Source organism: Cajanus cajan, chromosome 9 (assembly GCF_000230855.2).
Source record: "Cajanus cajan strain Asha chromosome 9, NIPB_CcT2T_4, whole genome shotgun sequence".
NCBI classification, from domain to species: domain Eukaryota; kingdom Viridiplantae; phylum Streptophyta; class Magnoliopsida; order Fabales; family Fabaceae; genus Cajanus; species Cajanus cajan.
This window is the reverse complement of record NC_138525.1, coordinates 2,686,827-2,709,379: the sequence shown is the minus strand read 5'-3', so window position 1 is coordinate 2,709,379 and position 22,553 is coordinate 2,686,827. Positions and strand designations below refer to the sequence as shown.

Here is a 22,553-nt window from a genome sequence, read left to right as displayed (position 1 = left end):
TGTGACACTTGCATAATCACATGTCACTACATAAGTTTATTTTTAAAAAATTGGGATTGAATATTCGCTTACAACATGATCGGAGCAATTTTAACTTTGAGGATATTTTTCATTTAAAAATGAAATAGTTTAAAATTCTATCAAGTGCGGGAGTATGCAAAATTATTAAGATAGTGAATTAAAACCTTGATATTCCAAAACAACTTTCACTTAGGTAAATAGTTACGTAATTTACTTAGGTAACTTTTGTTTGATATCGTGTGTTCATAGTAATCAAGTAATTAATCCAGAGGTGCGCTCTTCACCTCCTTTATTCTGGCTTTCAAGTTAGAGAACTTGTGCAAAAGAGTTTATCAACAGTGTTGGGAAATTTGTTTCCGTCATGATTTTTAGGGAAGCAAATAGGTGCGTGGTTCTCCTTGTAAGTTTGTGATTATATAAGTTATTTTAATGTTTGAACACAAAATTAGCTAACATAATCATACGTTTATCTAATATTGAGCAATATTTGGTACATTGTATTAAAAGACGAGCAGTTATTGAAATAACCATTAAGAGAGTCTCCTTGGCCAAATTTGAACTGGTAGCCCTTGAGTGGGTACTGGCATTGGATCCCTACTGAAGAAATTGTCCGAACATAGCTTCCAGCTGAACCGAGTCACAAGGTAATGAATTGCAACAAGAGTTTCAAGCCTGGCAAACTCATACCCTGGACATATTCTTGTTCCACCTCCAAATGGAATGAAGCAGTAGGGTGGGGCAGATGCTTGGTTTTCAAATCTACTGGGTTCAAATTTTGATGGCTCAGGGAAAATACTTTTGTCCATGTGGGTCATTGCTGTAACCCAGAAGATCTGTAACACATGTAGAGAGGTTTTGATCAGTAACATGATTGAATGGAAAGAGTTCACCAATGTCAGACACTAGAGTTTCACTTACCTGCCATCCTTTGGGTATGAGGTATCCATCATATTCAATATCTGTTGCAGCTTTTCTGAAGCCACCAAAAATAGGAGGAAACATCCGAAGAGTTTCCATTGCTACTTTCCAGGTGTACTTCATCTTTGAAAGGTCTTCCCATGTCAGCGCCTCTCCTGAGGGCTTGCTTTTTGTTATCTCTTCCTGTTCTGCAGCCACATAACCAAATATATACATTTCTTTGCCTTAAAATCATGACATCTGCCATGTATGTCTTCTCTTTTTTCTTCCTATTTTAACTTATTTAAAATTCCTAATTTAGTTTTTGAGATTAAAAATTTGTTTACAATCTATGAAATTTCACAAAATATTCTCGATACATATGGATGATTACACAAAATAATAATCTAATATGGTTATCCACATATTTAGATATTAAAAGTATTGTGTAAAATTTCACATATTGTAGACGAATTTTTAACTACAAGGACTAAATTACAAAAATATAAAAAGATAAAGGATCTAATTACAATTTTTTTAGTTTAGGAACTTAATTAAAAATTTCTAAAAAGTTCATGATCTAATAATATTGGAAAAGTTCACAAACTTTCCATATAATTGTGTATGATTAGATAACAAGATAAGAATCCTTCATACGTGGTGCATATACTATTTAGTATTTATTCTGATTTAAATAGGAAAGTGTTAAATTAAAAATGATAATTGTCAAAAGAGTAAGTACTATGGAAAAACAAATATTTGCTTCTCTTGTACTATCACACTAGAGTTGTCAAAGTGGACTCAAATTCATGAGTCAATCCAACCCAACACGAGTTTGAGTCGGGTTGGAGTAGAAAATTTTGGTTCATTTGATTGGTTCACGGGTTGACTAACCTATTATATTTTTTATTTTTTTATTTTACTTTTTATGTTTTCAAATGTTAATTTATGTGATTTTACATTTATACCATTGACTAAATTTTTTACGGACTAATTGTGAATTATGATAATTAGTGTCAATTTGATATTATTTGTCAATATTTTATATAAAAACTTTGATTTTATAAGTTGATTAAGTTGGTTATAGATGATATCTAATTCTTTTTTGACATTTTATTTATCCTAGCATATAAGATTATAATATATATTTTTTATAAAGTTCAATATTTTTTGTTTTGTTTTTATTTTTATTTTAATTTAAGTGAATTAATCTGTTAAATTCACCGACTCATGATAAACCAAGTCAGGTTAGTTTTTTTTTAAATTCACTTAAAGATGAGTTGGGCCGGATTGGCCCACCTATTGTCCAATCCGTGGTGGGTTAGGTCAGATCGGACCACATTACCCACTTTGACAGCTCTAGTTCCTATACACACTTTATTAATGCATACCTTGAAGAACTGCTGCACAAATAGCAGGTTCATTGGCTAAGAGTCTGATGATGAAAGTGATTAGAACAGATGAGGTGTCATGTCCAGCAACCATGACAAGCGAAACATTGTGAATGATTTCCATATCAGTTATAACTTGTTTTCCATCTTCATCAACCATGCCTAACAAGCAACTGATCAAGTCTTGGTCGGCAGATGCCCCATTTTGCTTGAGTTCAGTCTTCTTCTTGTGCACAATCTCCTTCAACAAGTTCTGGATTCTTGCACTTGCTCTAAGGCTACGGTTGTAGCGTGTGAATGGCACATTAATTGGGACGGACCACATTCCTTCTATCATGGCTTGGAAGGAATCCAGAAATTGATCTCTTTGTTTTCCACGCTCAAGACCAAACAGAAGAGAGCAAATTATGTTGAAAGTGAGAGTCTTCATCAGGGGCAATACCTACAAGAAAAACAAAAAATAAATAGCGACACATTATTTTTTTTCCAACATTGATTTGTTTTTTCTTAACCCCCCAAAAAAAGTATATATGTTGTTACAAGTTAAAGGTTACAATCCAACGTGTTATTTGGTTTGCATTTTGGTAGGATTTGCTTTCCAAGTCTCTTATTTCAACTTTACAAATAACGAGAAATTATTACATCTTATAGGCTGGCTAGGGATGGTAATGGAGTCCCATGGATAGTGACAAGTGTACGTGTTGGATTGTAGGGGCAGTTGCCCCCACTAACTTTTCAATTTTTTTTTAATAATATATATATTATATTAACTTTATTTAAAATCTAAAACCAGAAAAAAAATTAAAAATTAAAAAAGTTACAAAATTAAAAATGAATTGAGTCTTATTGTAGTTATCTTTTGTGTGAGAAGGAAGATTTAAAAAAAATATTTTGATATGTTATAAAAATTAACAACAAATTACATGTTTTAGAAAAAATAAAAAATTGTTATGCATTTAAATTTTAAATAAAGATAAAAAAAATTATAAATTAATAATGTATGTATTTTAAGTAAAAAAAAAATCATAAGTTGTTATTAATCTCTTTTTGAATATTTTATATCTTTTTAGATATTTTATATATTTTTTATTTTATTTTTACTTTTTTCAATTCTTTTAATGTTTTCAGGTTTCTCTCTACCTCTAACATATTTTAAAGTATAGAAGAGTGAAATTGGAAAAAAAAAAAAAAAAAAATTTCTTCCATCTCTACTCCTTCTTGTTTGAATAGTTAAATTATATAGAGAGAGGTTTTTTATAGTATTGAAAATGAGCAAATCATTCAATGTTTTCAAACTATGAAAACTCGTAGAGAATAATTATTATATGTATTTGTCTTTATAGAAATTTTATTTTATATTTTATCAAATTTATGTATTTAAATTTTGCCCCACTACTTAAAATTTCTGGATCCGTCACTGCCCATGAGAGCGAGTAATAGTAAACTCGTCCCCACCTCGCTTGATGAAAATTGGCCCCATATCCGTCTCATACTCATGCGGGTATTTGTTAAGTGAGTATCCATGAATTTCTTGAATATCCGTAGATATCCATAGATATTTATAAATTTTTTAAGAAATTAAAAAAAATTATATTATAAATAATTTTAAATTTATATTTAATATCATTGAAATATTAAAAATAAAAACTTAATGTTAATTTTAAACTTGTAATTAACGTTAATTCTATTAAAATAATAATAATAAAAAGCAAGATAATTAATAACTTAAAATACATCAATCTCACAAGTAAGTGAAAGTCTAATATCACAAAGTTACAATAATTCAATCTCATAATGTTTTATGACTAATGTGTGGACTGTGCGACTATGGAAAAAAAATAAGATGAGAGAGTGTAGTTTTAAGGTTATGTGGTACAAGGATAATTAAGATATTTAAGAAATGTTATTAAACGGGTACCCGCGGGTATGAATATCATTATACCTACCCCGCCCCGTTTATAAACGGTAAAAAATTATCTATCTCCATTATCTGTGAGTACCTAATTAGCCTACTCATTTATTATCCTTAGCGAATTTTACCCACAAATACTCGCGATTGCGGGTATTTTTGTCATCCTTAATCTTAGCTAATCTCCATATTATAATAGATTAGATTACTGTTGAGGTTAAAAACCATAGTCTAATTTTTAACTAATCTCCGTATGACAGATTGTACCACTGTTGGGGTTAAGAGTCATAGTCCTAACTAATCCCCATATAACAGATTAGACTACTGGTGGGGTTTAGAATAGTAGTCTAATCTATAACTAATCTCCATATGACAGATTAGACTACTGTCGGGGTTAAGACTACTCTCAGAACATGTAATTTCTTGACATATGGAAAGGGGCATAAGAGACTTGGAAGCAAATCTAACAACATAGACTTGGGAACATGTTCCGAGACCATCATAGTCCTATCTAATCTCCATATGACAGATCAGACTACAGTTTAATCTAACTGATATTAAGTTGTAACTTGTAACAACGTAGTACATACCTTGATCTGCTGTTCCCCCTGCCAATGCATCTCAAGGTGCCTCCTAACTTCTTCATCCATTTTCCCGACATATTGCTTCAATGATTCTGGTTTCAAGAATGAGACAAGTGCACCTCTGACTCGGCTGTGATCTTCACCACACAGTTCCAGCAAGTTCCGGTCACCAAGGATCATTTTGACGGACTGTGTTTGCTGGTTAACAATTGTGTTGCCACCACCGGAGAATATAAACTTATTCGCAGCCTGTCCATAGATCAAAACTGTTGGTTTTCCAAAGAGGCTTAGCTTTGAAATGGGACCATACTTGTTGATTCTTTCTTGAACCCATTTTTCTGCTGTGTTGGCACGCATGGCTCTAAGAAGGCCAAGGCTTTGACCAATAATAGGTATTCCAAGTGAACCTGGAGGGACCCTTTTGGATGGTTTTCTTTTTCTTCTTAGCAGAAGAAGGATTGGGATGAGCAAGAGTAAACTTAAGAGAAGTAGACTCATGTTTCAAGATTTCTTTTTGCAGCTTTCCAAGATTGCAATGCTCTTATGACTTGGGAGAGTATTTATGTGGGGCTTTTGTAAGAAGGCTTGTCCTTTGCTTTGACGTCTAATCGGAGTGTACAAATGAAAACTCTTGATAAAAGCGGCCATGTATATTAAGAAAAAGAACAAACTTAAGTAGAATTTTTTTAAATTATAGTTGGTATTGTTTTTTAATTAGAATAAGAATTTTATTTTAATAATATATATTTATATTTAATACAGATCTTATTAATATGTATTTAAGATATTATTTCTAAAAAAATTTCTTACTAAAATTGCATTATAATATAATAATGTTTTGACATAAATAAGGTGTGACATTATTTTGTCGCAATTTCTCTTTAATTGGCTCCCAAAAGCAAATTTACTAAGCACTCATAGCATGTGTTATCTTAGAGAGAAGAGGGTATGCCGTATGTTATTGGTCTCATTTGTTGCAAAGAGGAACAGATTCTGTAAAAAAATTAAGGCACGAGTTACTATTAAATTATGTCATATATATATATATATATATATATATATATATATATATATATATATATATATATATATATCAAATTGCTGTCACCTAATAGTTAGGTGTAAGATTTGTGCAAAAGATATGGCATATAAGGCATATTTATTAAGGAGGGTTTCTATTACCTTCACTAATCTTACAACTGAGAACAGGATATAAGGAGATTAATCTCTTTTGAAGCACAGAGATCATTATGAAATATTATTTCCCAATGATGTTATAGAAAAGGACCACATATAAGATAGGATTTAAAAATTATTAGTATCGAGATGTGATGTGAAATAGAATCAAACAAAAACAGCAGGGTTGGCTCCTGAAAAGTATGGGCAAACTAATTTGAGCCCAATGATGTCTTTGATGTTAGCTTAGAATATAATGTTTACATAAATAATCTTGCAGTGTTGACTGATTATAATAGTTTTATTATTATTATTTGGAGAAAGGAAACAAAGGAGATGGGAATCTGGAGGTGAAAAATGCCTTTGAGATGAATCCACAGGACAGCAGCCAGGTTGAAACATGAAGAGGAGCATCTCATTTTCAAAAATAATAAAAAAACTGAATTTCTTAACAAAATGTGTTTGGTGTTTTAATTTTATCTCTCTTATCCATTAATCCAAACCTCTACCATGATTCATCATCACTATCATTTTGTTAATTAAAACATCTTTTCGTGAAAAATCGTAAGAAAATGATTTGTACTAAATAACACTTTTTAGAAACAAACACTCACCCGAAAGAGCAGCAATTATTATTTGCGTGTTTACTTTAGCTTTTGGACGTGAAAATTCACGTTTATAGAAAGCAAAAAATTATAACTTCCACGTAAATTGTCTTGTAAACGTGGAGAGAGAATGAAAAATTACGTTTTTAAATCTAAATCAAACACGCTAGTAATGGGAGAAGAAATTGCGAGGCTGAAAATTGTGAAAAAAGAAAAAAAGAAAAAAAAAAGGAATGGTTAATAATTCTATCTATTTATATATCTATAAATACATAAATAAATGAATGGATAGATAGATAGATAAATTGATGACAAAAACATAAAATAAGTATTTCAACAATTAAAAATATTTTAATTACTAAATTTTATTTTGATAATAATTTACAAACATCTCATTATACTTAAAAAAAATATTATTATTAATAATTAAAATAATTTTTTAGTTAAATAACACATTGAAGAGAATACATTAACATTATTCAATATAAAAATTTATAAGCCATCTGTCACAATATAAAAATTTGACTGTATAATAAAATAAATATAAAAATACCTCATTTAAAAATAAATACTTAAATTTCTTGTAGTATAGATAAATAAGCACAGAAACCAAAAGAAGAAAAGGAAAAAAAAAATTGGATCCACAAAAGCAGGCACCGCCATGAAAAAGCCACTGGCCGGCATCTTTTGCAAGCTAGCGGTAACCATTTTTTTATATAAAAAAAAAATCAGTAAAATCAATTAATTTATAAAAAAAAATGAGAAAAATTATTTGTTCAGTAATATTCATCTTATACAATAAGTATTGTCTTAAATTATTTTACTCAAACTAAAATAACTAATAAATTGTTGAAAAAACAATAATTTTGCAAAAATATTTTTTATTAAATTTCTTTATTATAAACCACATAATAAAATAATTTTTTGAAAAACATTATAACAGGAGAAAAAAATAAAATAATTGATACTATAATAAAATTAAAGTGATATTTATTTTTTTGGAGAAAAGATTCTTAGGTGGAATAAATCGAACTGAAGTTTAATTTCTATTTCAATTAATCTGACTTCATTCAGATTCAAGTAACACTAATTATGAGATAGTTTTCATATTTTGCTTCTTTAGAGCTTAGTTTATAGTGGACCTTTGGTTGTTTATTCTAGAAATAAAATACACATGTATACAAATGGAATAACACCCAAATTGTTCCTTAAATTTATAATTATTGTCATATTATTTCTAACACTAAGAAATTATTAAATACATCCCTAAAAGTGCATATTCACGATTATATTAGCTTAAAACTCAAAATAATATGAGACTAAAGTAATAATATTTATATGTATTCAAGGATAAAAATATAATAAATAGTTAAGTTTTCAGGTTTATTCGACATTTTAAATATTTATTTAATAATTTCTTAGTATCAAAGAGTAATATAATAGTGTTTAGAAAAGAGAAATATATGAGAAATAGAGAAGAAAAGATGAAAATAGATGTATGAAAATGTGTGTGATTGTTTGATTGGAGTAAAATGGTGAAAAGAGAAATAAAAAGTATATAGGTATCATAAATCCCTTATTTCTTTGTAATTATGTGTGAAAATTTATTTTTATTTTAAATAATTGTTCATGACTTTGGTACCTCCACACCGGTAATTTGTGTCTCAATATCCATCTCACTCTTGTATCTTATAAAGAGCATAATCAATAAACAAATCTTTTGTTTGGTCACTTATGATTTTGTCCATAATGTTGAATGAATTGTTGTAATGGATTATGATACTTTTTCAATCAATTAATGGTGTCAATATAATCAATTATGATAAATGTCATAATCGATTACATTGGATTAGCAAGACATTTCATGTAGCTCATTTTATAATGTCTTTCCTCTCTTTCTATTCAGAACAAAACAACTCTATAATATTATTTTTCTTTTATTTATTTTTTTACCTATTTTTCTTAAATCAAACAACTAAATTTGTTTATTCCTCACGTCCAAACGGAGTGAAAAAATCCTGAGAAATGAAGTCTTACTAGTCTTTGTAAACTACTAGTGTTTTCATTTGTTACACAACTGACCAGAAAAGGCAACAGTACTTAACTGTTTTAATATTTGTTAATATTTTCTTCACAAAATAATTTGTAAATACCAGTAATTGGGATGAAGTCGCAACAAAATAAATAATTATTGTCTGAATTATTTTCTAATCCTTAGAGCATCTGCAATGGGAGTTGCATTGCAGATGCTCTTAGAGGGCATTACAAGCAAACTATATTTTAAAGAATTTTTTCATTAAAAGTTTCATGGTTAGATAAGCACACCAAGTGTTGGCTAATGCAATAAGCCAATAAGTCAATTAATAATTTAATTCCATGTCAGAACCAAATAGTTGTTGACGATTTATTTCCGATTTCAGGTAGACTCACACCAACAAGGCAAGAAATGAAAGTTTGATGATCAGTCAAATAATAAGTCTTAACACATTTCAATTGTAATTCCCATCGAGTTTGTAGAGTATGCAACAAATAAGAGCCAGTTTTGCATTTAGGCAACCTCAGTAGTAAGGTATGCTAGGAGAAGAAGGAGAGGAGGAATAAAAATAACTGCTTAGAGAGTGATACTGGCACAATTATCCTACATGTATAAAGACAACGACGACAACAACTATTTTTTTGCTCCAAACTCTGAAATCACTAAAAGTACAATGATATATTCAGCCATCCAAGGCATGCAGGTCAACCAACATATCTGCATTATAGTAAGCAAATATAAAATATATCATTTTATCATCACTCGGCCTTGGTGGGGAGATGATTGCCACCATTTGCTAGTTTGTAGAGATAAAACAGAGTCATGAGAGCACTGCAAGAAAAATACAGAAAAATGTCTTCAGATACAAACAACATACATTGCTCTACTAGGGAAATACACACCCATAAGCAGCACTTCAGAAATAACAGACACACTAACTTTAATAAATGCCTACAAATGTATATACTAAGTGTAGACACCATTAAGATCAACAAACAAGAAAAATCAGTCAATTGTAATAGTGCTTGGTCAAAGATGCGGAGCAATTGGACAAAACATAGACCAAGTAATGGGGAGTTAAAACAAATTTTAGAACAACTTGCACAAAAAGAGTTCGGGATAAGCACACAAAAATATTTCGTTTATTCTCAAAATAAATGGGAATGGTGACGCCTTTTGATTTTTTAAAACGTTTAAAGGACAAATTTATTTTCATGGATGCATTACTTTTCAGTTTTCAGAAAAGATATGTTCATGGATTTATAATCTAAAAATTAACAACTTATCCAACAATTTGAAGTTTAAATTTAGTTCTTACAACTCTCAGAATAAAACTGTTTAGAATACAAGTTTCGGAACTTCTGATCAGTCCTTTGATTACCTGATTCCTGCAACAAGACCAGCAGGCATAATCTTGGATGTTTCCAAATATCGCTGTCCCATGACCCAAGTTAGTACGGCTGCACAAACTGTTTTACAGTATTCAAATTAGAAGAAAAAAAGAGAGAGAGAGAGAAAATTACTTCCGCTAATATGGACCATAATTAATTCAGTGAACATAGCTTGTCAGATGAATACAAAGTAACAAACGTACATTCCTGATACTAATACAGGGTTATCCATTGATCTTATATATTGATCGTAAATCATAAATGTCTGCCCAAATAATACTTTACCATTCACTAAAAGTCATCAGCCCTTAAACATGAGCAAATAATTCTTCTTTCCTAAACAATTATGTCACATGCAAACTATCCATCTTAAAAAGACTGCCATTGTCACCATTCTTCAAAGGTGGAGACTTGAGAATTGGGATTTTATAAATTCAGCTATTATCTGTATTATTTTATTTTTTTTGCATGTTCGTCGAGACACATTTATCTTAAACTATTAATTGGGTCTTTTCGAACAATAGGGGCACTCCTTAAAGCACATGCTCAACTCTACCATAAATGAACATATTTCTCAGCAAATCTTCTTTCTTGATGAATATACACTTTCATTGTAATAAGCGTGTTATACTTGTAAGCATTTAAATCCAAAAGATCTTATTATAAAATTTTACTTCCAATGGAGTCATATTTGCTACAAATACTTCCCCCTCCTTTGATATTTTATAATTATCTTTCTATTCTATAAAACCTGGGCTATGCTACTGCAAACAGTTCGAGTTATCGAAAGAACCATGTTCCATCGCATAAACTGTACGAAAGACAACACTGTCTGGGGCAAGATCCAAGTCTGATACGCAATGGAAACTAGAAAACCATGCAGCACCAGTCATATCTTGATCAGGCAACATGCATTCATTGATGCGCCCTTTCCATTCAATATTGTCCAGACACCCTCTTTTCACAACTATTTGACTATAACAAACAACACATCAACGTATCACTTTCCCTCCCTCTAACACTTAACACCTAACCTAACAAATCCTGTTAATCACTTAAAATAGAAAGTAGCAAATGAAAAAGCCCCGTCGTTTAATATCTTGGATAAACCTCTGAAAAAGCACTTAGATCTAGTTCAGATAAACTTCTCGACAAACACTTATAGAAACACAAGAATAAAATGAATCTAGAGGGTAAAATAAATCACTCTCATTCAACTTTTCCATAAGTCAGTTTTAACTTACGACATGAACTTGATTCGTTTTACCGACTCAACTTCTTCCCGATAAGTAATACAAGTGTCTCTTTACGCAATCATGAGGCTGATTGTTTAGGAAAACATGGAATTATTCATCCAAATATCATCACGACATCCTCAGAGAGAGAGAGTGAATTCGTTCAATCCAAATCCAACATTTCAGAGTTGAGAGAATATGAAAGGAATCCAATATATTTATATGTATGGACATCCATGAGTAGGAGAGGGAAAAGATGAAATCTGGTTTGAGAATTGAGATCGAAGGAAGGAAGGAAAAGAAAGGATACCGGTCTCGAGGATGAGAGCGAGGTAAGAGTTCTTGCGCTTTCCGAAAGCGTTGAGGCTGAGATAACCGGCGACGATGAGAAGCAAACCGGAAGCCACTCCTCCGCCGAGAGAGGCTATGCTTCCTTTCTTTATGTATCCGAACAGTCCACCACCCACTAACATCAATCCGTACGGAATCGTGAAGCAGAAATCGTGCATTTTCTCTCACCTTTTCCGCCCAAATTCAATCGCTAATTTCAAACTCAGAGAGAGAGACAGAGCGTCGAATGATTCTTTCAGTGCATAGCTATAACTATAAGTCTATAACTATATTATTTTAATAATAAATGTTTTTAGAGTTTAAAGAGAGGCGTAAATTATTTTATTAATTAATTAAAATTATTCTAAATATATTTTTAAATTAATCATTACTGACCGATGATATAATGAATGTATTTATAATTGACTATTTTAATAAAATTAGAGATTGACTTTGCGATTTTGGAAAATTTGACTAAAATATTCGATTTAAAGAAGATTAATTTTGAATTTACTCGTTCGTACTTCCCACAGGCATTTACTTTATATTCCGCATTTACCCCTGCTTTAATATATATTTTTGGAATTGTTCTTATTGGTCGGTCAATGGTCATCGTCAACACTCAAGCCAATTGCTTTAGAGGTAGGTTAATTCGGCCAGTTTCCACACGATTATTGAATAGTAAATTATTAGCTGAAATAGATTATGTTGACATGGTAAAACGGATAAATAATCATTTTGAAATTATCAGTTCTTAAGCTTGTGTTTATTTTTTCTGTAAAAAAATATATATTGCGTTTTTTTTTTTAAGTTTGTAAAATTATTCATGAAGAAGTAAATTTTAAAATGACGCATTCCCACGTTTGATATAAAATTTAGAAAAGTTATTATCAGACATTCTTAGTTATTAGGAAAATTTATATTTTTCGTATATTTATTGGTATTCATTTTGTGAGAGGTAGATGTATTACATTCTTATAAAATATAAATAAAAAAACTATAATTTTAATGTAATAGTAACTTCTTTTCTACTCCGATATTTCTTATTTTTTTTATATTTTTAAAAAAAATTGTTCTTAAAATAATAAATTTTAAGTAAATATGTTAATGAATTATAAATGATAATATTTTTTTGTTACAATAAGTTTAGCAATTAGGGGAATTTGTATTAAAAAAATACAATAAAGAATATGTCAATAATCCTCCATTTTTTAAAATGTATTATTTTGTCACTTTTCAAGTACGGGTACTCAAAATAATTGTTAAGGCTCGGTTCATTCGGATGATTTAGAAAGGAGCGAAATAAGAATGAGCAAATTAATATTTTTAGTAATATTTAATCTTAATGTAGTTAAACTCTGAAAAGAGATTATATGAAACCCGTTCCTCTCTTCTCTTCCTCTCAATTGTTACTCTTTCACATTTTTACTATTACTCTCTTGGCCCCATCCTCACTTTTGATTTCTTAGTCTTTCCTTGTAGTGACCTTGTGGTTGAAGGTGCTGATCAAAGATTAGGCGGAGCTAGCTGAACCGGAGCCATCTCATCTTCTTCTCCTTTTTTCTTTCCGGAGCTCGGAATCTTCACATCGAGGTAAGGAAAGCTAGGTTTTGTTGGATTCTGTGTGGAAATGAGTTTAGAAACTCATTGGTGGACTGATATTGGATGATTGTTGGCTGAGATTGAAGGAAAATCGTTTTCGGGGTTTCGGGATTTTGGGTGAAATTTGGAGTTTTTCTTGTTTGATGGTTGCATGCTGAATATGAGTTGGCTTTTGGGTTGTTTGATGAAAATGTGGCATTTTGGTTGGTTTGCATGTCCTTGGGCTGTTGATCTTTGTAGGTTTTGATGAAAATTTTTGAACTTGGAAAGTTGTTACGTGGTAGCACACCGGGCGCAGTTCTTGGCGTCGGACGCGTGACCATCAGAGGGATCCAATGGTCGAGCCCGCCAGGCGCAAGTGGTGTGCGCCGGGCGAGCTGGAGGATGGATGCCCCTGGATGTCCCACGCCGGGCGTGGTTGGACCACGCCCGGCGCGTTATCAGTCAATGACTCACTTTGTTGGGGTTCTGGTGTGGCGCCGGGCATGACTACGTCTCGCCGGGCATGGAGACTCCTTAGGAGTCTCTGCCAGGGGTGGCGCCAAGCACAATTGTATTGCGTCGGGCGTGAGACCTTGGGGAGGTCTCTGCCTTCCTTGCGCCGAGCGCGGGTTTGGCACGCGGGGCGTGTGAGATTCTTTGGAGTCTCTGCCTCCTAGCACACCGGGCACAATTGGAATTGCACCGGGCATGTTGGAGCCTTTGGTGCTCTCTGGTTGGGTCACGCCGAGCGCGACCATGAGTGTGCCGGGCATGGATGTGATCTTTGTTCATATGCTGATATATGTTGTTATATGTCGATATAAGCTATTATATGTTGTTGTGTGCCGAATGTTTTTATATGCTGATTAATGTTGTTAAGCCGAGCTGAATTGTATGCTGAATTATGATGTTTAAGCTGTGCTATATAATGTTGAGTTGTGCTGTATGTTGTTATTGCTGTTATACTGTGTTGTGCTACATGCTGGTATAAATTGTTGTAGACCATAAGACTGAACTGTTGTAGGCCGTAAGGCTGAGCTGTTGTAGGCCGTAAGGCTGAGCTATTATAGGCCGTAAGGCTGAGCTGTTGTAAGCCGTAAGGCTGAGCTATTGTAGGCCGTATGAGCTGTTGTAGGCTGAAAGGCTGAGCTATTGTAGGCCGTAAGGCTGAGCTGTTGTAGGAGATCTCTGAGCTGATATGCGTGACGACACATTATTTGTTTACTGCTGTTATTGCTGAATGATGTGAGATATATGTTGTGATGTATTGTATGCTGATGTTGTTGAACTAGATGATATGCTGATAGTTGTAGTTGATTATAATTCTTGTAATTATATGTGTATAAGTTGATTCTTTTCACTAGCTTACCCTTTGTTGTTTCCATGTGGTTTGAACTGCAATGATCATACTATGTATGGGAGTAGAGCAGGGATAGGCTGGTGTGTAGAGGAAGTTTTGTAGTTGACAGATGCAGTGGATGTAGATTTGATATTTTGTTGTTTTAGCTACTTAGTGTAGCAATTGGACTGTATTTTGTATATTGATTTTAAGCCCCAGGCTAGACCTTGTGTATATATTTTAGCTGCTTATATATATGCATGCTCTTATCTGCGTGGTGCTGTGTTATTGCTGTGTGACGGCCAGGCGAGTCGTTACATCTTAATTTTTAACAAAGTTAATAAATACTTTTGTTAATATTATGATATTTTAAAAAATATATATTTCTACAACTATATTATTAATAAAAATTACTTTTTTTGTGTATATAAAATTTGTATTAATTTACTTTTATAATTATCTCTAAATTTATTTATTTATTTATTTTCTCTCATATATTTATTTGATATCGTTTTGCAGTTTCTAAACTTCTCACACTTTAATTAATAAAAATGATATTTTTTCGTGTACATTTTATAATGACTGTTTTAACTCTCAAACCCTTATTTATATATATATATATATATATATATATATATATATATATATATATATATATATATATATATATATATATATATATATATATATATATATAACACATGTGATTAACTATTCAAAATCGCTCATATTTATTGTTACAATAGTAACATGATGATTTTAAATATGTTTCTATTAAAAGATTAATGATCATATTTTATTATTTGGTTATAAATATTTATGTCATATATATAGAGACATTCGTTAACATCATGTATAAAATTTTATAGTAAATTTTACATCTTTAATAAATTTTCTATATAATATAAATTTAACTGAATCGTTATTATATTTGAGATTGTATACATTAAATTATGATTGTAAAAAAAAATAGTAATTTGTAACATTATTTTATTCTAACATTAAAATATGTAAATATCAATTTTAGATAACAATAACATATATAAAAAAAAAATTAACCATGTTAAATTTGATATATATGATATAGAGTATAATATCATATAATTCAACGGTTGGATTGGTTTAATTTATATTATTCAAAAAGTTGTCAATAGTATAAAATTTGATGTAAGTTTTTAGACTTATATCTAGTGTTAACAAATATTGACTTATATATATATATATATATATATATATATATATATATATAAATATGAGGAAGATTCAAATGATATCGGTGTAACTTTTACTAAACATTATACATCGTTCAATAACTTTATATTAAATGTCAACTTTGTAAATTTAACCATTGAATTATAACTTCATATCATTTTATATGTTTATATAAAAATCTATTAAAATTGAAGAACTTGAAGATAATCAAAGTGTTCATATTTTATTATATTTTAAAATGTATATATTATGTCAAATTTATTTTATAAAAATGAAATATCAAATCATCTTTGATTAATATAAAAATTTGTACATATAATCTACGAGTAAAGAACTTTCAATTTAACGGTTAAATTTATAAAATTTACATTTAATATAAAATTATTAAATAATATAATACTTAATAAAAATTACACCAATATCGTTTAAATCCTTATATATATATATATATATATTTCTTCTACTTTAAATACAACCATATTAAAAAGAAAACAAAAATCCTATTAAAAAAAATCGAGTCATGCATGGACATAGATAAACCCATTCTAATTCATCTCACAAACACCCATTAGTTAAAAGATAAAATGAGACCAGTGTGATGAGGAAAAAAAAAAAGTGACATCCTTTAGTGGATTTCCAGGCTTTAGAAAAATCACAAAACTTATTTTAATGCAACACTTGTCGGTCTAGGTCTAAATTTTGAAAGTTTAAAATCATCACCAGTTGTACTTTAAAAACTATTAGAAATCACATTGTACCATGTTAAAATAGTCACAATGTCAAACTTTAATAAACAAATTTCAAATCAGAAAATTTAAGAAATACTTTTAAATTTGGAGAATCGAAAGAAAACTAAGGATGTGCTTGTTAGCACAAAAAAAGAGAGTGAAAAATAGGATGAAGAGAAATAGAGATAAAAAAAAAAATACTTATATTTTTTAGAAGCAAATCCTCATTATCGTGCAATTGTATTTATTTTCTAATCAATTCACACTTTATAACTACTTTAAAACGGTTAAAATATGCTCAAAAAATTTATATATAAATGATTTGTGACAATTTTGGGATTGAAAAAAAAACAATTAATGTATACTTTCTAGTTATTTTTCCTATCACAAAATGCATCGACAACAACACTTCTAACAATATTTTTCCGCATAGAAATAAAAAAATGTGACACTTATATCTTCTTACTCACCACTTGACAAATTTCTTTGCCACAAACAATCTTCACTTTTTTATTTCTTACTCAGTTCTCTTGCATCAATGAGGTCCAAGACCATTTTTTTTATTATCATGTTGTAAGTGCAAAGTATTAATTAACTTTGTTAATATCAAATTTTTGAAAAAAAATAATTGACCACTTTTAATAAAAAAAAAATTGGTTATAACTATAATACTTGAACTCGTAACCACTTTTAATATAAAAAATGTTTATTTTTTATTTTTTATTTTTTATACAAATAGTTGTTATTCATCAAATATATAAATTTTTTTTAAAATTACCATCATCATTTATGTAGTTTCATCTTATATTTAAAAATATTTTATTTTAATTTTATATATACTATTTTTTGTGTCTTTTAATTTCAGTCATTTATTTTTGTAAAACTAAAAAGTAAAGTGTATATAATTATCAAAATTAAAAACAGAAATTGTATGTGTAATAACTAAAATAAAATATTTATAATTGTAAGAATTAAAAAGGTAAAAGTCACACAAGAGAGTAATTAAAAAAAAAATAGAAATCCTTGTTGTTGAAACGGTTTTAGGGTTTTGTCAAGCATAACAAAAATGGCTTTCGTTGGGAGCCGAATTCAAAGCAACACCTGGTTCAAGTTCAAACCTTCTTCCCGCGGTCACAAGCCCTTGAAGATTTGGATGTCGACAACGCAAGGCCAATCAAAAAGACCCATTTGCCCATCTTGTTCCAAACCCACCCGAACCTGTCTCTGCTCTCGAATCCTCACACCAGGTATCCAAAATTCCGTGCACGTCACCATTCTGCACCACGCCCTAGAGCGTAAGCACCCGCTCAATTCTACCAGAATCGCTATATTGGGCCTCAAGAATCTCACCGTTGCAACTGTTTCCGATGTTAATTTCCAAGCCCGCTTCCTGATTCGGTTGTTGGATCCGAATTCCCATTCGGGTCATGCCGGAAACGTGTCAGATGGGTTGTTTTCTCGTCAGTCACGGGAAATTGGTGATACCCAGAAATTGTTTCATGAGAAAAATTATAGCTTGATTGATTCTGATAGTGCTGGAAAATGTGAACTTGGAGATGTTCTGAATTCTCCTTCTCACGCTGAAGTTGTGAATCAAGTGGGTACTAGTGATGGTGCAGTGATGAACGATGAAGTTGAGAAAAATGCAATTCGTCCAAATTGTGATTTAACTAGAGGTCTAGATGAAGATAATGAAGGGCTTGCTATTAGTGTTGCCATTGGCAAATATGGTACCATTAGCTCTCTTTCTCACATTTGGATGACACAAGCACAATGTCAATCCCCCAAATTAAGCTTTGACAAGATTTTGGCTTACCCCGAAGCTCGTGAAGCACTCTCAAAAGGGTTTTTGGTGAAGAAGTTCCAAAGGAAGCAACTGAATAGTGGCGTAGACTTGGAAGAAGAATGTGAAGAATTTGAGCTTGAGGTTCCTCCTGGATCAGTACTGTTATTTCCCTCCGATAAGGCTGTTAATATTAATGACCTGGATGCTATTGGTTTTGAGGTGAAGAACTTGATTGTTCTGGATGGAACATGGGCCAAGGCAAAAAGGATTTATAGTGAGAATCCTTGGTTGAACATTTTGCCCCATGTGAAGTTGGAAGTGAATGAGATGAGCTTATATAGTGATGTGAGACATCAGCCGAGGGCTGGTTATCTGTCCACCATTGAGAGCATTGTATTTGCCTTGAAGGCAGTTGGGGAGAATCGTGAGGGTTTGGATGGTCTCTTGGATACTTTTGAATCCATGGTTGGAGATCAGAGACGCTGTAAAGAGGAGAGACTGAGCAAACAGTTTGAAGAAGTTGCTTCAACCCAAATAGAAACTGTTTGCAAGAAATTGTGAACCACGAAATTTCTTAAGAGTTTTTCGCCCTTGCATCCTTTCCCTGCAAGCAAAACACATCATGGTAGTCACACTGGATTATCTGCATATGGCTAATGAGTTTATTGAAAGATTACAGATTATTATTGTGCCACATCTGCTAAACAAGGACAGGAGTAGTCTGAGATAAAGCAATCAGTTACTGATTGGACTATGCTACTATTAAAAGGGTGGGATTTGGGAGTTGTAATGATGTTTTAGCACAATCAATGCTATTATTAAGATTGGTCGATGCACTTTATGATATCTTCAGAATCAAGAGATTTTTGCAGTTTGTAATGTTACTACTGCTACATGAAGTGACCTATATGTTTGCACTCGATAAACGAAGGACATTATGCTCATTGCACACTGCTAGAGTCAATCCTCGGGAAAGTATGGAGAGTCTGTTCCCCAAGAGCTTTTGACAGAATCATGGCAGCTCATGTTTACTGGTCTCAACATCAAGCCAAGAGACATATGATTACACTAACCTCAGCAGAAACAGACAATCCCAAAGCTATTCAGCTACTTGGTGGTGATGATGTAAAGTGGAGTTTATTGTTAACAAAAGAACATTGAGAAACAAAATCTAAAAGAAAGAAGGAAGAGGAAAGATTTTACCTGCCTAAATTCACCAGATACAGATCTGTTGTTAGAACTCAGTTTGTCTACATGTCTTTATCAAATCACTATGATGGCATAAATTTAATTAGGTTCTATTTACGGGATTTCCATGTGTTGATGCATATTGGATAAATCAGTTTTAGTCCCATACATTTTCAATTATCCATTCTGCGGTCCTTACAGTTCTGTTCTTGGATTGCTGGTTTACATTCTATCATGTTCCATTTACCCTGGTATCAGAAAACAATGATTTCAGATTTAAGGCATTTTGTTAATCAAATCGTCGTTCATCCTACTAATCATCGATTCATCATGGCTTTATTCTTTGTGTGGCTCTAGAATCATATCTAAAATCTAAAATGCCAGCCAGGAATATAAAATATACACGTTTGTCACTGTTTATTACATTATTATGTAACCAAGTTTTAGTTTTCCTATATAGAAGTTAGAAACCAATCTTGCAGGTTCAGAAAAGCAAGCAACATCATCAATTGCAAAGAGACAACTAGCCTTGTACTCCATTTATTGACTAGACGATGTCCTTAGAATATTTCAATATACCATCACAACCAGCATCTATGTACTGAAATACCTGAGTTTACTAACTCGGCTACTAGTAGCGATACATGTACTAAACTAAGAAATTGTCTCATTGTCTATATTTACAGAACTTCTGCAGTTTTGCTAAGCCACGTAGTTAAGGAATGACGGTAGCAGACCTAAACTTTTAGGGTGTCATAAGTGTACTTCTGAGTTCATGTGTCTTCTGATCAATGCATCCTGAGCTAACCAAAGAGGTTATCCAGATATCATCAGCTTTCACTGACTCATCATCATCATTCCTGTGCCAACTCCAGAAAGCATGAGTGGAGTTTACAATCTTCAGCTCACCATGACCAAAACTGGCTTCACGGAATTCTGACCATGTTGGCTGTGGGTTTATATACCTGCTAACAAACAATGATGTAAGGATACTTCTGGCAACAATGAAAGAAAAACAAATCTCAGGCTGCATGCAAGCTGATAAACCTCAATATAGCTTTTTTTCACATAACAAATGATTTCCGTGGAATGATGTTTCTTGCTGTGAAACTCACCTATGAGCTAAGCCTTCCCTGTTTCCTCCATCGCCAATAGTTATATGGACGGCACCACAAGAATCCAATCTTCCATGATACACACGTTTCTGGAAATCAGAGAGAGTATTAAAACCTAGTTTCCATTAAATGGTGCTTACAAAGAAAATAAAAATGCTAAACAACAAAGGTGTACCGAACGTTCATAAGCATGAACATGGCCAGCGATAACTAAATCAACACTGGCAGCATAAAGCAACGGCTCCATAGCTGCCATCATATCATCCCCTGCACCTTGATGAGCCTTGTTACTATTATACCATGGCACATGAAATAACACAAGCAGCCAAGGTGTCCTTTTCCTATCCACCTTTAGCAGATCTGCCTGCATACGAGGGATGAGCAAAGGTTAAGTAGCAGCAAAAAAATCGGTCCAACTTCAAAGTAGTTTTCTTTCTAAAATGATAGTGTAAAAAAGACAAATAACAAAAATAACAAGCATGCTTGTATACTTTTCCATTGTCATGGACCCCATTACACTTATCCAAGCATAGTAGGAGCGTAACTTGTCCACCGAAAATAAAGTGTTTTTGACAATCTCTACTAAAAAAACTTATTATTTTCAGCAAACAAATTCTCAAAAACTCTTCTAAAATTCAATCAAGTTCTAGCTCTTGATCAATAGGGGAAATCAACTAACCTTTAGCCATCTATACTGTTCAGAGTACACATCATAATCCGCATAGGAGCCAAGCATGACAACGTGAACACCTGCAACTTCAAAAGAATAATAAAGATTTGAAGTTGATCCACTTTCCTCAAATGGCATTTTCCATCTGGAATTATATGATACAAACTCATCCGTTAACAACGGTATGTTCTCCTCTTCATGGTTTCCCTCTGTCACCATCCATGGTCTTGCACTAGCAAGTGGCTCCACTAGTCTCCCAAAATTGTCCCACAGATGCTGCATACAATCAGCATATGAAAGGTCCCCTGGAAGCAGGTAAATATCATATTTACATTGATCAATGTGATCCAATGTGGATTTAGTCCAACCAGTTTGACCTAGATCCCCAGCCACAGCAAAAGTAATAGGAAATTGAGCCGGAGGGGTTTTGAGCTGAAACTCAGGACCTTTCCCAGCACACCGGTAAAAGTACACAGTGTTGTCTTCCAAAGGACCAATTACAGCATGGTGTATCATTCCTGAGCTATACAGCAGATAATTATAAGAGGTGTACTCTCCTTCAGCTATTGAATCATATCTCCCGGGTAATGTTCCATATTCTACATATGAAGGTGAACGCTTATCATCAGTTATCCAAGTAACTCTCATGTGCTTCTCTCCTGCCAAAGAAATGCGAACCTGGACATACATTTGGCATCAAAGAACTGAAATTTAATAATCACCATAAATGAATAAATAACTCTTTTAGTATTTTTTTTTCTTTCAAGAACATGGTCCCTATTCATTGTCCCAAAGTTGACTAATTTACATTTGTGGGGCTTCTACTATTTTAACATGGATAAGGGCATCAGGTTAATTCCTTATGTCCGAGAACAGACCTTCCAATCATCAGACTAAAAGACTTGGTTGAACTGATTTAGTATTTATTTCCAAACAAATCCAATAAAATAACTTTTAGTGTATCATGAAATAGAGAATAATTTTGGAGATATAACCCTACATTAAAAAAAAAAAAAATGAAGCCTCCCAACTGAACACCATAATCCAATCAAGTAGTATAAGATGGATGAGATAGGAAATAAAATAACACAAATCTGAAAACATGAAAGAGGGTGATGAATATGAATATAAGGAATGAAAGAGAGGTTGACCTGTTGAGGGTAGGAGGAGTGGGACTTGGAGATTGAATCCCATGGGATGGTTAAGGTTTTACGAGGCAGAGGGCGAACGTATTCAGATTCAGCGGCCAAAGCTGCAAAAAGTAGCTTTAGAATCAGAAGCAGTTTGAGTTCCATATGATATGTGAACGTGAGGTCTAATAACAGTAACTGCTTGCTTGAGACAACAATGTACTTCT

The 22,553-nt window shown here is 32.1% G+C and overlaps 4 protein-coding genes across 4 annotated transcripts; 1 reads left to right on the top strand and 3 right to left on the bottom strand.

Annotated features, from left to right (window-relative positions):
- Positions 1-413: 413 nt before the first annotated feature.
- On the bottom strand, positions 414-5,435 carry LOC109795037 (cytochrome P450 716B1). The gene is made up of 4 exons (XM_020354444.3): positions 4,809-5,435; positions 2,310-2,751; positions 940-1,127; positions 414-854 (listed from the first exon to the last, which is right to left on the bottom strand). The coding sequence occupies exons 1-4, from the start codon at positions 5,298-5,300 to the stop codon at positions 552-554; spliced, it is 1,425 nt and encodes a 474-aa protein (XP_020210033.1). The 5' UTR covers positions 5,301-5,435; the 3' UTR covers positions 414-551.
- A 3,621-nt stretch (positions 5,436-9,056) lies between these two features.
- LOC109789559 (Transmembrane proteins 14C) lies at positions 9,057-11,848 on the bottom strand. Its single transcript, XM_020348543.3, has 3 exons — positions 11,555-11,848; positions 10,000-10,087; positions 9,057-9,449 (listed from the first exon to the last, which is right to left on the bottom strand). Exons 1-3 carry the CDS (start codon positions 11,751-11,753, stop codon positions 9,377-9,379), a joined length of 360 nt encoding a protein of 119 aa, XP_020204132.1. The 5' UTR covers positions 11,754-11,848; the 3' UTR covers positions 9,057-9,376.
- A 5,614-nt stretch (positions 11,849-17,462) lies between these two features.
- On the top strand, positions 17,463-19,641 carry LOC109787962 (DTW domain-containing protein). Its single transcript, XM_020346582.3, has one exon. The coding sequence runs from the start codon at positions 17,504-17,506 to the stop codon at positions 18,782-18,784; it is 1,281 nt and encodes a 426-aa protein (XP_020202171.1). The 5' UTR covers positions 17,463-17,503; the 3' UTR covers positions 18,785-19,641.
- Positions 19,642-19,920: 279 nt separating this feature from the next.
- Positions 19,921-22,528, bottom strand: LOC109787954 (purple acid phosphatase 18). The gene is made up of 5 exons (XM_020346571.3): positions 22,348-22,528; positions 21,206-21,874; positions 20,702-20,890; positions 20,527-20,615; positions 19,921-20,376 (listed from the first exon to the last, which is right to left on the bottom strand). Exons 1-5 carry the CDS (start codon positions 22,489-22,491, stop codon positions 20,157-20,159), a joined length of 1,311 nt encoding a protein of 436 aa, XP_020202160.3. The 5' UTR covers positions 22,492-22,528; the 3' UTR covers positions 19,921-20,156.
- Positions 22,529-22,553: the final 25 nt, after the last annotated feature.

Excerpts from the sequence above, each read along its gene's own strand:
- LOC109787962 (XM_020346582.3), top strand. The coding sequence starts at position 17,504 with ATGGCTTTCGTTGGGAGCCGAATTCAAAGCAACACCTGGTTCAAGTTC.
- LOC109795037 (XM_020354444.3), bottom strand. The coding sequence starts at position 5,300 with ATGAGTCTACTTCTCTTAAGTTTACTCTTGCTCATCCCAATCCTTCTT. Across the intron at positions 2,752-4,808 it reads AGGGGGAACAGCAGATCAAG|GTATTGCCCCTGATGAAGAC; the intron begins GTATGTACTACG and ends TTTTTCTTGTAG. Across the intron at positions 1,128-2,309 it reads TTGTGCAGCAGTTCTTCAAG|AACAGGAAGAGATAACAAAA; the intron begins GTATGCATTAAT and ends ATGTGGCTGCAG.
- LOC109787954 (XM_020346571.3), bottom strand. The coding sequence starts at position 22,491 with ATGGAACTCAAACTGCTTCTGATTCTAAAGCTACTTTTTGCAGCTTTG. Across the intron at positions 21,875-22,347 it reads ACTCCTCCTACCCTCAACAG|GTTCGCATTTCTTTGGCAGG; the intron begins GTCAACCTCTCT and ends ATGTATGTCCAG. Across the intron at positions 20,377-20,526 it reads AGGGAAGGCTTAGCTCATAG|GTATATAAACCCACAGCCAA; the intron begins GTGAGTTTCACA and ends GTTTGTTAGCAG.
- LOC109789559 (XM_020348543.3), bottom strand. The coding sequence starts at position 11,753 with ATGCACGATTTCTGCTTCACGATTCCGTACGGATTGATGTTAGTGGGT. Across the intron at positions 10,088-11,554 it reads CGCTCTCATCCTCGAGACCG|TTTGTGCAGCCGTACTAACT; the intron begins GTATCCTTTCTT and ends ACTGTAAAACAG. Across the intron at positions 9,450-9,999 it reads GGTCTTGTTGCAGGAATCAG|TGCTCTCATGACTCTGTTTT; the intron begins GTAATCAAAGGA and ends TTTTTCTTGCAG.